The sequence below is a fragment of the Hemicordylus capensis genome, chromosome 6 (genome assembly GCF_027244095.1).
Source record: "Hemicordylus capensis ecotype Gifberg chromosome 6, rHemCap1.1.pri, whole genome shotgun sequence".
In the NCBI taxonomy this organism is placed as follows: Eukaryota; Metazoa; Chordata; class Lepidosauria; order Squamata; family Cordylidae; genus Hemicordylus; species Hemicordylus capensis.
Window position 1 is genome coordinate 62,058,641 of NC_069662.1, and position 15,311 is coordinate 62,073,951.

Genomic DNA, 15,311 nt, shown 5'->3' on the forward strand with positions numbered 1-15,311 from the left:
CCAGGCTCACTTACAATGGGGATGGGTTAATGTCTGCTTATATTCTGCATTGTCTTCCTCTCTTAGGGATGAGAGTTGCATGGTGGAGTTGACAAATGTTTCTTCAGCCTGTTGCAGCATCCCCCACCCCATGCTGAATGGCCTGCCCTGCATTTGAGACTCTCTGAGCATCAGATTCATTGACAAAGTGAAAGCCACTTTGCTTCAAAGCTCAATGGGGAGGAAGCTAATAAAAATGGAGGTGGGGGCAACAGAGAACAAATAAAGATAGGCTAGAAACCTATGAAATGAGAGAGAAAAGTGGGGAGATGGGTAAGAATGCAGTGGAAAAAGAGACTTAACAGAGAATGGGTTAAAGTAGTATTAAAAATGCAACAGTAGTGTGGCCCTTTTGAGTTAATGAACATATAAAAGTGGCCCTTGGCATGATCTACAACCCTGGCTTTCGTGGCATATCTGCACAGAGTTTCTTTTGCTCTTGATCCAACATTTCATTGTCAAACAAGAAGTTCCCCCCAACGGTCAACAGAATGCAGCACAAGAGAACCCCAACATTTGGATTGTGCAGCCTGTGCTATGCGACCTCCTGTGAACAACTACTGTTGATTTTCACTACACCCCTGCCACTGAGTCCCACAACCCAGTTGGGTGAAGTAATTTTCCATATGGCTTTCAAACTGTTATTAACTCATCCTGGTATTTTGTCATTTTTATCTGACAAATCAAGGGTGTTACTTGCTCCTAAGCTCTTCTCACCCCACTCATAGCCTTAGCACAATATGTTTCACTTAGTGTATTGGTGCAAGTTATCTGAAAAAAGAGGTAGATATGACAACAGAACAGGCATTAGGTTTCTATGAGACACAGAAAATATATGTGTATCCTTCCCCTCTCTCTGCTATTTATGACTTTATTCAGGACTAAACTAGACAATAATCAGGATTGTGTAAGTGTCTAATCATTTAGACAATAATCTAAACTAGACATTAGCAGCCTCCCAGCTCTTTTAAAAACAACAACAAAAGCAGCATATGAAGCTATGATCAGGAGTGAAACAAAAGTGGGGAAGGACTGCTTGATCCTTTCCCTTCCTGGCAATATTCTGCTCATAATCCCCCTCCCCACCAGCTGCTTTCCCTGCTGGTGACTAATGGATATATCTAACAACACCACTGCATAGGAAGGTTGGGGAGGAACAACTTCCTGCTGTCTGAAACTTGAAATTTGGATGGAAGACTGATTTAACTACAATAACTTGTTTAGAAAAACTGGCCACAGGATTATAAATGGAATGAACTGGTAACCCCCATTTTAAAAGAGGAAACATATATCCCAAGGAGGGACTGAATCCTGCCCTCTTCTATCTCAGTAATTACCAAGTTGGAATGAGGACATCTTTCTGTGAAGTACACTCACCTGGATAGAAAAATGGAGCACCTGACCACACCCTCTTGACATCTACAAGGTAGTATATTAACAGCAGAAGTATGAAGGCAAAGCTGCTTAGCGTTGTCACATATGAGATTGACCTGCAAGAACATAAGAACATAAGGGCAGTTTCAAGGGGCAGTACAAGAATTGTCTATAAAATAGCAGCAAACAAAGAGACTACCGTGTCTACTCACCATAAATTCTTGTTCACCGGAATAAAGCCTTGATCTTTCGTGCATCTGGTCAACACAGCAGAAATGGCACCCTGAAAAACATGCACTTCTGATGAGAAAGAAAAGTTGGATTTATCACAGGTTTTTTTCTCCTCAGTGGATTAGGGATGTGCACAAACCTGTCCGGAGGCCCTTTTATGGGGGAGGGGGTTCAAAGTTCGAGGCCGGGGGGGGCACTTTAAGGATGGGGGAGGGTGCACTTACCCCTCCCCCCACTTTCCCCCACACTGGAGCTTGTTGCCTGTAAAAGCTTTTGGGGCAGCAGTGTACCTCCCTGCCGCCTCTCCCCCCACTTTGGCCAGAAGTACTGGGTGCACATGTGCATGTCACGTGTGTACACATGCCCATCTGGTGTGTGCAATGTGTGCACGTGCACCCGTACTTCCGGCCGTAGGGACAGCAGGGAGGTACACTGCTGCACCGAAGGCTTTTACAGGTAATGAGTGCCGGCGGGGGGGAAGTGGGGTAAGGGGTAAGTGCACCCTCCCCCATCCTTAAAGTGGCCCCCCCGGCCTTGAGCTACCCCCACCCAGTTCCATGCACAACCCTACAGTGGATGGGGGCTGTCCTGAGTGTCCTACACCTCTCACTTGCTCTAACAGACCTATGTAAATTCATTACAGTTTTTGTCCCTCCCTGGGAGAGGCAAACACCCCCCGCCCTACTTCAGAACATTAGCAAGCAAAGATATCTTAAAACCCATAGTGAAAATCTCCACTTGAACTATAAAAAAGAACCCAAAGAGAGGATAGGAGAAAGTCATCCTTGACTGTACACCTTTTGGCTGTGATATGCCACATGACCCAATATGTGTCAGAAACTGCTGGAATATCTTATTTTTGCTCTTCCTCTGCAGTATGGAGGAGGCAACCAGAACTCTGCAAACAGGATTCTTGTCAGCAGAAATTTGGACATTTCTCAATTGTATTCTAAAAGAAAGAATTCCCACTCTGTTCTGCATTTGTTTTCCTCCATATTAAACATTAATGCTAAATATGTTGGCTACAGTTCAATACCTCTAAGTAGCTGCTGTAGTCTTATGCTATAGTTATAACACCACCTTCACATCATCAGGCGCACATTTGTGCAGACTGACTTTGTTTACTTGAGGAGTTTAACTTATTGATATTGAAACATTTAAGGAAGGAGATTCAGATTGCTTCTGAGCTAGGTTTTCCAGAAGTTAATAAATGCTTTAAAAGGACCAGTAAGATGACACTTTGAATAAGGGTGTCAAATAGACAATATTTGTGACTTACCGTAACTACACCCCACATGCAAAAACGGAGCATTATTTGCTTGTGCTGGCCTCTGTAGAACAAGAGAATTTTTCCAGCCTTAAAAATTAAAAAGGAGGCATGTTAAATACAGCAAAAAACACCCAGCTCAGAATAGGTTTGCTACAGGGGTGACTGAAAGGGGGAACTGTTGTGCAAGCATTAATGCCAAGATCTGAATATGTCTTGTGTGGTTCTGCTAATTTCCCAAGAAACTGATGCAATTATCTGATTTTTAAAGGAGAGAGTTCCCTGTAGTTCCTATCATCAAGTTATTTTGTTTTTTGTTTTTTTAGAGTTCCCTGTAGTTCCTATCATCAAGTTGTTGTTTTTTTTTATTATTATGGCCCAAGAGAGCATAAAACTTTCTCTGCAAATGCCAAACTCAATTTTTTTTAACCCTCCATTTTTTAAAAATAGGTTTTAATCTGAAATCTCTAAAGCCCTTTGGGGTTTAGTCCTTCCCCTTGAGATCAGATTAATCCTTTTTATCCTGGAAAGGTGACTGCATCATCCTGAAATTTGTGCCATCTCTGCAGTGCTGATATATGGTTACATTAATTGTGCTGGAGTACCCATTCATACACCCGTCATCCAGCTTTGCAAGGACTGGACTGTTCTTCCTAGAGGAGACACTTGTACATCTGCAGGTAATTTTAAAGATCCCTCCTACCTTTTACAGTAACATGTCACAAAGTTTTTTCGCAATGTAGGGCAAGAAGGTACAGTACCTGAAGTCCCAAGAATGCCATGACAACAGAATTGATTGTTCCCAAAATTCCTTCAGGGTCAAAGGCTACTGTAGTCTGGTAGATGACCTGTAAATTAATACATGCACAGCATGATAATCTACCCAAGTTCAAATCTCCTTTTCTGTCTTACCCTTTTACATATATTATTCTGGTATTTTCTGCAAGCACTTGATTGACTTCAGTGCTCGTTTTGGTTTTAAAATGCAGTGACCGTTTAGAATCCATAAATGTGAGCTATTCAGTTCTTACTTTGTCCCTCAAACCTCTATGGGCTCATGTGCTCCTTCTCTGCACTTAGAAGGGTAACAACTACACTGGGGGCACCTGCTCCTGATCTCACCCACTTGCAGTGGAAGCTGGGATTGGGGAACAGTGTCTGAAGAGGCCCCAAGTGGGCTAATGGCTTCACAGAAGTTGCCGTTAGGACGCATCCACTGTAGCGATAGCAACAACCCACTGAATGCAATCTCCATGGTCTTCTCTCAGAAACACTCAGCATGGGTTAGTCCGCTTCTGCCTCAAACATTCATGCATCCACCATCTTGAATTGGGGCGAATGACATCAACACAAACTACATCGAAGTGTCCCTGTGTGTCACTACAACTATACCAAATTTGATTCAAATTGGTCCAGGCATTGTGAAGTTGTTAGGGGGCACATGGACACACACACAATACGGACACAGAGCTTGGTGATCTCATGAGCTTACTTTCCTTAAGGACAACTCTTGCCCTCTAACTTTGCTCATAAAAATAACTGGATGATAAAATAATTTATCATGTCAGAAATAGTTTGATTTGTACAGTATATGGGAAGTCCAGACACTTGCATTAGAAGATGGATGCTGGTAGATGTGTTTCTCTCCTAGGAGCAAATGATCAATATAGGCAGCCACTCCTCCTGTACAATTGCGATACTTCCCAAAATCACCAATGCCTCCAGGACCAAGGTAACCCCTGAAAAAGAAAAGAGCAAAAAGCTATGTGGCTGGATGCAGCTTGAATTGGAAATGATTATTTGCTTCCATTGTGTTACGATCTAGGATTCTGGTGTGGCTGGAAAGCAGCATCTTGAGCTGTTGGGTTATCAGAGTGGCTTCAGCAGGTGAGCAAGGCATTTGCTGGGGCCCCAAAGAGCCCATCAGTCCAACTCTCTTGCCATTCGCACTTTGCATGGAACACCAAAGGAAGTCTGAGGCAGTATGGCACAATTCACAGCTTGCACTCATTTTGCAGGGCCCCCAGCTTCTATAGAATGCCCAGGAAACTTTATCATTGCCATTAAGAAGTCCTAACAGGCAGCCTGAACAGGAGGTAATTGCTGCAGGCAGTGAGTGCATTCTGGGCACCAGAGTGGAAGACAGACAGAACTGAGCCATAGCAATAACCGCCCAAGAAATAGATCTCAGCAAACCTCAGAGACTACCCAAGAGTGCTTGGCACAGCTCCCATTAATTTCAAGAAGGTTTGTTCATGAGAATGGCCTAGTGAATTGTGCCTCTATGTTAATTAGCAGAAAGGAGGTGTCATTTGGATTTTCAGCCACAAACAACAAAATGTCATGGGCAGTCCTTAGTCTCAATGGGACCAGTCTGTGGAACCAGTTCCAGGAGCACCTAGAAAAGATTACACTGAGAAAAGCACATAAGAATTTAAAGGATCTAAACTTCAACTGACTTTGGACACCCAGGTACATTTAACAGGAAGGTGAGGCACAGCCAAACAGCTTCAAGCGCCATCATGAAAAGCCACTGGGGCCAGTATGGCAGGATATCCTGAAGAGCAGAGTACAGACCAACCTGTTGAAACACAGAAGAGAAAGGAAACCTTGAATAATCCAAGAAATACTGTGCCTTTCAAGGAAACCACTGCCACTGAGGCTGGACTAGCTAAAAGTATTCAGTACTGCAAAGGTATAACTTCTGAAATATCCATTTCAGACTTAAATTTCTATAGATTGCCGAGATGGTTAATCTTTTCAGTTAAAAATCTTTGCAACATGTTCTGAATTCCATTATATGATCTAATGCTTAACCCCGCTTTTAAAACAGGAGTGATTTTTAAACAATTCATTGTGGCAGTACAGGCTTGATTTCCCTTTTTTTTATTCATTCATTCATTCATTCATTTCATAAATGATCTAGAAGTTTGGGTAAGCAGCGAGGTGGCCAAATTTGCAGATGATACCAACTATGGTAGTGAAATCCAAAACAGATTGTGAAGAGCTCCAAAACGATCTCTCCAAACTGGGTGAGTGGGTGACAAAATGGCAAATGTGGTTCAGTGTTGGCAAGTGTAAAGTGATGCACACTGGGATGAAAAACCCCAACTTCAAGTATACGCTGATGGGATCTGAGCTTTTGGTGACTGACCAGGAAAGGGATCTTGAGGTCGTGGTGAACAGCTCATTGAAAGTGTCGACTCAATGTGCAGCAGCTGTGGAAAAGGCCAATTCCGTGCTAGGGATCATTAGGAAGGGGATTGAAAATAAAACTGCTAATATTATAATGCCCTTATACAAAACTATGGTGTGGCCACACTTGGTGTACAATTCTGGTCACCACATCTAAAAAAGGACATTGTAGAACTGGAAAAGGTGCAGAAAAGGGCAACCAAGATGATCAGAGGCCTAGAGCACTTTCCTTATGAGGCAAAACTACAACACCTGGGGCTTTTTAGATTTTAGTTTAGAAAAAAGATGACTGCAGGGAGACATGATAGAGGTGTATAAAATCATGCATGGTGTGGAGAAAGTGGATAGAGAGAATTTTCTCTCTCACACACATAACCCTAGAACCAGGGGTCATCCCATGAAATTGACTGCCAAGAAATTTAGGTCCAACAAAAGGAAGTACTTTTTCACACAATGCATAATCAACTTGTGGAATTCTCTGCCACAAAATGTAGTGTTTGCTACTAGTTTGGATGGCTTTAAGAAGGCTTTGGATAACTTCATGGAGGAAAGGTCTATCAATGGCTACTAGTATGTGGGCTACAGGCCACCTCCAGCCTCAAAGGCAGGATGCCTCTGAATAGCACTTGCAGGGGAGTAACAGCAGGAGAGAGGGCATGCCCTCAGCTCCTGCCTGTAGGCTTCCAGCAGCATCTGGTGGGCCACTGTGTGAAACATGATGCTGGACTAGATGGGCCTTGGGCCTGATCCAGCAGGGCTGTTCTTATGTTCTTTGATAGGCATAAAGGAAGATTAAACTTTCTTCAGAATTAATGCTGACCATGTTATGGTGACTTGTTGAAATTAATAAATATTAAAATCCTTTCCAAACCTGAGTGGTCAGACTGGTTAATTTTGTAACAATTCTAAAATATTAGTAAAGATCACAGTTAACATATACTTCCTTGGAATTACGAAGCTTCATTTACCAGATTATTTTAAAGCAAAATTTAACACACAAAAATTCTGCTTTGGATTGGTCTCTGCTAGGGAGGGCAGCTCTTGGAGAAGTATTAATATTGGGCTATGTAAAGATCATTATTTATGTGACACTAGCTCTGATCCAGCATCCGCATTTTTATAACTGTATAAAAATAATAAATACAAATATAAATGAATGTAAATATGCTCTCTTCCTTTCACATATTAGTTTTTTAAAAATCAAAGCATTTTTAAAAGAGCTCCAGGTTTGTATTTATGTGCGCTGTCCAATAGTTATTCATAAGAAAAACAGATACACAGCATGAATTGTTTGAGAGTTTGTCTCAGCTTTTCTAGGTTACGGCTTGAAGCATTCTGGAAGTCAGTTTAACTAAAGACTATGAATGTGATGTTGCCTCTTGTTACTATAGGCACTGACAGTTCTACAAAACTGGCTCTGAAAAGCTATCATCTGTATGTATCCCAAGAACTGTAAAAATCTCTTTGGGGTCCAGGCATTCAATAGACATCTGCTTGAATCACTGTGCAAGAAATAATGGAAATCAGAGCTAGCACTGTAGAACCAGAAGTGTTCTCAGAATATGCAGTCCCACCTGTGGGGGCCTTTCCACTCACCAGGGAACTGTCCTCAGGCACAGGTTTGGCAAAGAGGAGTTCAAGCACAGCAACCACAAGGTATGTGCAGCCCAATCTCTGAAGCACCCCTGGAATCCGCAGGTTATCCCATGACACTGCAACAGAGACAAACTGGAAATGTATTAAAGAAGTGAGCACTGCGTCTTAGAAAAAAATTCGATTCAAAGAAAGTATCTGATACTACACAATATATGCTGTTGCAGGGCAAGTATCTTTATATTAAAGTATTAGATGCATACAGATAAGTAGCCCAGACTTGTAGGGTCCGTGTCAGGAAAACTAAAGCCCAGAACGGAGCGTAAGGAGCTCATCGGTGACAGTGGGACGAGCTAGACCAGTCGTCCCTGCTGTGTTACGTGCACATGCTAGCGTGTGCTGGCCACACACCCTGTACATAACGTCATACACAAGGGGCGTGGCCACCAGTGGCAAGACAGGCCCGCTGCCCATCTGCCTGATGCACTCAACTCTTTGCTCCCAAGACATTGGGGTCAGGGTGAATATGTTCTTTCTCTATCTTGCTCTGAACAGAGAAAGTATCCACTTGTCCCAATCTCAGTGGTGCAGGAGCGAAGCTCCGAGTGCAACAAGTAAAAGGGCATAACATCCAGCACGTGGAGAATGGGAGCAAAAGAGCAATTCTGGAAGCCCCCCGGAGCTGTGAGGAAAGCAGGGGTGAGCCTCTGGATGTCCCCAGAGGCACTCAGAGTCATGGTCACCAGAGGCCGCTCATCCCTCCATGCTCAGTGGAAAAAGCTAAGGCTGGTGAGGGATGCTAAGAGCAGCAAAATGGGCTTTTAAAAAGGTGTGTTTGAAGGAAGGAGAAAAGTAAGGAAATATTTTTATGTGCAACCTCACAAAAACCAACGTGAATGGTGAGGGGTCAGGATTGCAGTTCAAGATTGATAAGGAACTGGTCAAGTCTTCAGGGCCACATGCATTGCATCCTAGGGTACTTGCTGATGGACAGAATCTGCTGCCTATCATCTGACAGGAATGCTGAGGATATCTTAATTCCAGCAAAGCATTTGACAAAGTTTCCCATGCTGTTCTGGTTATCGAACTGGTAAAATGCAGGTTAGATGACAATATCATCAGGTGGATTCACTAGGGATGTGCATGAATCAATCCCCCCCCCCCAGATTTGTGACTGAATTGAATCACCCCTGATTTTTTTTCTGTCCAAATTTGTCCCCCCAAATCACCCCAGGTTCAATTTGGATTTGATTTGATTCTGACAACTTATAAAGGTCCTAGGGCACCAAATTTGGGTGGTGGGTAGGTGTCCCTCCCCATGGATGCCACCTACTGCCCAAATCTCAAGGTAGTGGGGCACTTGGTTGAGTTTTAATGATTTTTTGTTTTTACTGATTTTGTATATTTCTGCCATGCTCTAGGCCAGTGTTTCTCAACCACCGGTCCCTGGACCGCTGCCGGTCCCCGGAGGGTTGAGTGCCGGTCCCTGACTGGGAGTCAACCCCCCCCCTGAAATCAAGGGGCACACTTCCTCAATTTTGCACATGGCACGGAAGAGGAAGAGTATCACGGAGGCATGGGACCCTTCTTGTGCCTTGCCTCCACGTGCTGCTGAGATCTTCCTATAGCTGTCTTATTCCCTATCTTTACAGCTTCAAACTGTATGCGATGCGGGGGCATGGAGGAAAAAGTATGGCAGTGGGCGCCACTTGAAGGGCTGCTGGTTCTTGCATGCTCATTGTTTGCAGCCAAAGGTTGGTTGATTGAAACCCAGCTGCCTGTTGTGGTCGAGGCGCCTTGAGAGGGAACACTGTTTCCCTCTTGCATCAGTGGGGCTTGCTTGTATGTTGTTTTCATTGGCCCCATGTAGCTTTTGAATTTTTCCAATGGCCCAGCATCCCCTCTCCATTGAGTAATCACAAGCACCTCCACTCCAGACATACTGGAGACAAATTTGTTCACCCAGGCTTTTAGATTCAGGGGTTCTCAACCTTGGGTACCCAGACGTTGGTGGACTTCTACTCCCATAATCCCGAGCCATAATGGCCAAATGCCATTGTTGTTGGGGGTTATGGGAGTTTAACTGAGGGACCCAAGGTTAAGAACCCCTAATATTCAATGTTTGCAAAAGATTCCAAATTTAATTATTTTAATGCTTATATTATTTTCATTCTAAACTGCCCAGAGATGCAAGTTTTGGGCAGTATAGAAGTCTGATAGATAGACAGACAGACAGACAGATAGACAGACTTGAAACCCCTTTACTAACTGCTGGTCCGGGAAACTGCGCATGAAGAATGTAGTGGTCCTTGAAACTCTGCACGAAGAATTTAGCGGTCCTTGACTCCAAAAAGTTTGAGAAACACTGCTCTAGGCCTTGTAGAAGTGGAGTTATGGAGCAAAATGTGCAGTCACTATTTTTCAAGTGTTTGGATTCTTTGGTGTATAATAACTTTTCCAGCATAATGAATCCCTATGAGGATTCATTGCACACCTTCATTTCTTCTATTCATTTTGACTGTCATTGGACAGTGCCAACTGTCAACTGCCATGTGCCAACTACACACAAACCCCACCTGCAAGGCAGTGGGGTACTCAATTTATTTTTTAAGTAATATTGAAGTGTTTAGAGTCTTTGGTGTCTAATAATTTTTCCTCATAATGAATCGCTATGAGGATTCATTATACGCCTTCATTTCTTCTGTTCATTATGACTGTCTTTGGACAGTGCCACTTGGGTACTCAGTTCATTTTTTAAGGAATTTTTGAAGTGTTCAGATTATTTATTAATTTAAAATATTTATACCCCACCACTCCAGTGCACTACTGCTCAGGGCAGCTCACAACAATAAAACAGATACAAGATACAATAAAAATAATAAAATGAACCAAACAAGTTAAAAGTCAGATTAAAAACCACAATCATTATTAGGTTCAAATTAAAAGTTATTTTAAAAGCTAAAACCTGAAAATTATAAAAAGCTGAAGAGCCTATCAGATATAACCAAAAGTGGAGCATTAAAAAGCCTCCTTAAAAAGGTGTGTTTTAAGATGTTTTTTAAAAACACTGAGGGAGGGAGCATGGTGAAGCTCTTCAGGAAGGGCGTTCCAAAGCTGAGGGGCCACAACCGAAAAGGCCCTGTCTCTAGTCCCCACCAACCGGATCTCTGTTAGTGGCAGGGCCGTGAGCAGGACCTGAGACGATGAGCGGAGGGCCCTGGCAGATTCATATGGGCGAATGTGGTCTGACAGGTACCACAGCCCCAAGCCATGTAGAGCTTTAAAGGTCATGACCACCACCTTGAATCTAGGCTGGAGGTGGACCAGTAACCAATGAAGCTGCTGCAGGATGCTTATGATACTCATGAAACAACTTGCACCCACAAGCATCCTTGCAGCAGCATTCTGGATCAGCTGAACCTTCCGAACAATCTTTAAGGGCAGCCCCACATAGAGCACATTGCAGTAGTCCAATCTGGATATTACCAATGCATGAATGACTGAGGTTAAGTCCAACTTCTCCAAGTAGTGTCGCAGGTGGTGTACCAACCGTAGTTGGTAAAAGCCGCTTCTGCACACCACCACCACCACCTGCACCTCCAAAGACAGCATTGGGTCCAGAAGCACCCTCAAGCTGTGGACTTTGTCTTTCAGAGGGAGCGCGACCCCAACCAAGACCAGATTTACCTAATTACTCAGATGATTGGTTCTACCAACCCAGAGCACTGCCGTCTTATCTGATTAAGTTTCAGCTTGTTTGTCCCCATCCAGTCCAGAACAGCCTCCAAGCCCCAGTTCAGAGCATCCACTGCCTCCCTGGTGTCTGCTCACTTAAAAGATAGGTAGAGCTGGGTGTCATCATCATATTAATAGCACTGCAGCCCACACCTATGGATGACCTCTCCCAGGGGTTTCATGTAAATGTTAAACAGCATGGGGAACAGAATAGATCCTTGCAGCACCCCATAGGCCAAAGGCCAAAGGCCAAGGGTTGGAGCAGGCATCCCCCAGCACCACCTTCTGAGTATGATCCTCCAGGTAGGAGCGGAGCCATCATATAACTGTGCCCCCAAGTCCCAACTCAGAGAGATGTCCCAGAAGGATACCATGTTCAGTGGTATCAAAAGCAGCTGAGATGTCCAGGAGGATCAACAGAATCACACTCCCCCTGTCTATCTCCCGGTGTAGGTCATCCACCAGGACAACCAAGGCAGTTTCAGTCCCATATCCAGGTCGGAAGCCAGACTGGAAAGGATCTAAGTACTCAGATTCATCCAGGACTACCTGGAGTTGAGACGCCACAAAGCTAACACCTTGCCCAAGAAGGGGAGGTTTGAAACTGGTCGAAAGTTATTTAAGTCATCTGGGTCCAATGAGGGCTTTTTAAGGAGGGGCCTAATGACTGCCTCCTTCAGGCAAGTGGGGGCCATCCTCTGCTCTAGAGAGGCATTCACCATCCCCGCCACCCAAGGACCCAGTCCCTCCCTAGAAGCCTTCACCAACCATGAAGAGCAAGGGTTGAGGATGCACGTGGTAGGCCTCAAACTTCCAAGCAGCCTGTCCACCTCCTCAGGCAACACAGTCTGAAAACTATCCAACATAACAAGACCAGGCGGTGCATTGGCAACATCCATTGCTGCAAAAATCTTGACATCCAAGACAGAATGGATATGAGCGATTTTATCTGCAAAATGTAAAGCAAATTGGTCACAGCAGGCTGCCTAGAGTTCCGTTTGATGGTCTTTGGGGTCCTCACCAAGGAGGACCCAAACCACTCGAAAAAGCTCCACTGGACAACATTGGGCTGATGTGATGGTGACGGAAAAGTAGGATTTCTTTGCCTCCAACTCTGCCATAGAGTAGGCCTTAATATGGGCTCTAGCCTATGTTCAGTCACATGCAGAGTTTTCAGCCAATGACGCTCAAACCGTTATTTGGTGTCTTCATTACACACCTTCATTTCTTCTGTTCATTTTGACCTCACTGCTTTGTGGGTGGGGGTGGGGAATCAGTGGCATTCCATGTGCCAACTACCCCACAACTTGCAAGCCACTGTGTACTCAGTTTATATTTTAGGAATTTTTGAAGTGTTTAGATTCTTTGGTGTGTAATGAATCCTCATAGGGATTCATTATGAGGCAAGGTTATTAGACACCAAAGAGTCTAAACATTTTTTAAAAAAATCCTAGAACATAAACTGAGTAGTACCCCACTGCCTTGTGAGTGGGAGGGTGATGTAGTTGGCACATGGCAGTTGACAGTTGGCACTGTCCAAAGACAGTCAAAATGAACAGAAGAAATGAAGGTGTGTAATGAATCCTCATAGGGATTCATTGAGGAAAAGTTATTATACACCAAATAATCTAAACGCTTGAAAAATAGTGACCACACATTTTGCTCCATAACTCCACTTCTAAAAGGCCTAGAGCTTAGCTTTAATGAAAGCTGGGAATCTGGGGGAATTAATAGGAAGAATCCGAATCTCAAATCAATTTGAATCAAATCTGGCACGATTCAATTTGTACCTGAATCTAGCCAATGGACCACAGGGGTGAATTGTTCTGTCTCCAAATCACCCAAATCAACTAGATTCAGGTACAAATTGATTTGTACCCGAATCAATTTGCACATCCCTGATATTTAGCCAGGAGAAAAGAAGACTGAGGAGGGACATGATAATACCTGAAGGTCTATTGCACAAAAGAAGGCAAAGATTTGTTCTCTGCTACCTCCAAGGGCAGGACTACAACTATTTGGTTTAAGTTACAGGAGGGAAAATTTCGATTGAACATTAGGAGAAGCTTTTTAATGGTAAGAGCAGCTTGACAATGGAACCAGTTGTCTATGGCCCTTCCCTCACTGGAGGTCCTCTGGCAGAGTGGATAGCCATCTTTTGGAGATGCTTTAGCTCTTAATTTCCAACACTTAGCAGGGGGTTTGACTAGAGGGCCTACAATACCCTTCCAATGCTAGTAATTTATGAGAACTATTGCAGTTTGCCACGAACTTTTACTGCAGAACTGACTGGGAATAAATCAAATATCATAGTAACCTCAGTAGTTCCATGATACCTTATGCATTCCACCTTTCCCTTTCTAGATTGCTTAGATACAGGACACTTTGCCAGACACACTTTCCCTGCTGGGCTCTTCTGACATTCAACCTCTCATCCTAAAGTCAAATTACATAGGAAATGCAGTTGTATAGTTAAGGCAGTTGAAATTTTTGTTGTCCTATCATTATAAAGTCTGAAAATTATCATCATCATAAAAAATAGGGTTATTTGTTCTATCCATATGCAATTTTGCACAGAAGATCTAGATAGTGAGGGATTTAATCTGGACAAATTTTACAAATATGTGTTGAAGAATGGCTAGGTTACAGCAGTTTAAATATTTTGCTTTGAAGTGCAGGGCTGTTTGTACCATTTTATGCCCACACAAAACTTATTCTCAATCTCTCTTTTTGACCATTTAGATATTTGAAAAAATCAAAGATTTTGCAGGATGTGGAGAGAATCTGCTGTGTATTCCAATAGTTATGAGGTTCCAAAGCTCCAGTTTTAAAGGGGAAGTCAGAACTAATTTATGCAGTCACATAGGGATTCTGAGGGCAAAAACAAGAAGAGGAAATGTTGACAAATGCAGCACACATGTGACTGAACCTTCTGGATTTAGTCATAAGTGGTGCCTGCTGCCCCGAAGAAAAACTGTAGTGACAGTATGTGTGAGTGTTGCTGCTACCTGTACCCATGAGTATGAGAAGAAGGAAGCAGCATGTGTATCTGTGTGTGACAAGAGTGTGTTGCAGGTGAATGGGAAGAGATAGGTGCTGCTGTGTAAGGTAAAGTGTGCCGTCGAGTCGGTGTCAACTCCTGGCGACCACAGAGCGCTGTGCTTGTCTTTGGTAGAATACAGGAGGGGTTTACCATTGCCATCTCCTGTGCAGTATGAGATTATGCCTTTCAGCATCTTCCTATATTGCTGCTGCCCGATACAGGTGTTTCCCATAGTCTAGGAAACATACCAGCGGGGATTCGAAGCGGCAACCTCTGGTTTGCTAGTCAAGTCATTTCCCCAGTGCGCCATTAGGCGGTGAGGCTGCTGTGTATGTGTTTGCTATACTACTGTTTTGTGTAAAAATAATGCTACCTTTGTGTGAGAGGAGGCAGCCAAGGTCCCCATAGTGCCCTGAGCTTTAGTGTTTCCCCTCTCTCTGCAAAGGAAGAGGATTGGGATCAAAAGACCAAGGGAAAGTGTGGGTGCATTGAGACCAAGTTGTGAGAACAATATATGAGGCTGTAAAATGTGTTTATTGCTTATTTAATTTAATTTTAATTTGACATATAATTATATCCCGCCCAAAACCTACATCTCTGGGCAGTTCATAATAAAATGCAATAAAACACAAATTATAAAAACATAAAAAGGATAAAACCACATATTTATTTAATTTAATTTATATAATGTGGAAGTTAAAAACTACGATAAAAAAGGAAAACCATTAAAATTATTTATATGGTGCCCATATTTAGATACTTTCAAGATGGCATGGTGGAATGGAAACAGAATTGGAAGAGGTGAAAGGCGTGGCCCAATTTATTCTGCAGTTT

At 43.3% G+C, this 15,311-nt stretch overlaps 1 protein-coding gene across 3 annotated transcripts in view; it reads right to left on the minus strand.

Moving 5' to 3' along the window:
* Window positions 1-15,311, minus strand: part of HGSNAT (heparan-alpha-glucosaminide N-acetyltransferase) — a 58,621-nt gene that overhangs the window by 673 nt on the left and 42,637 nt on the right. For all 3 annotated transcript variants that reach the window (XM_053258763.1, XM_053258761.1, XM_053258762.1), the window contains exons 11-17: window positions 7,703-7,818; window positions 5,371-5,492; window positions 4,524-4,650; window positions 3,673-3,759; window positions 2,924-3,001; window positions 1,626-1,696; window positions 1,417-1,529 (exon numbers count right to left, since the gene is read on the minus strand). In XM_053258763.1, the coding sequence (XP_053114738.1) occupies window positions 1,417-1,529; window positions 1,626-1,696; window positions 2,924-3,001; window positions 3,673-3,759; window positions 4,524-4,650; window positions 5,371-5,492; window positions 7,703-7,818 (714 nt within the window). The remainder of the gene's footprint in view (window positions 1-1,416; window positions 1,530-1,625; window positions 1,697-2,923; window positions 3,002-3,672; window positions 3,760-4,523; window positions 4,651-5,370; window positions 5,493-7,702; window positions 7,819-15,311) is intronic.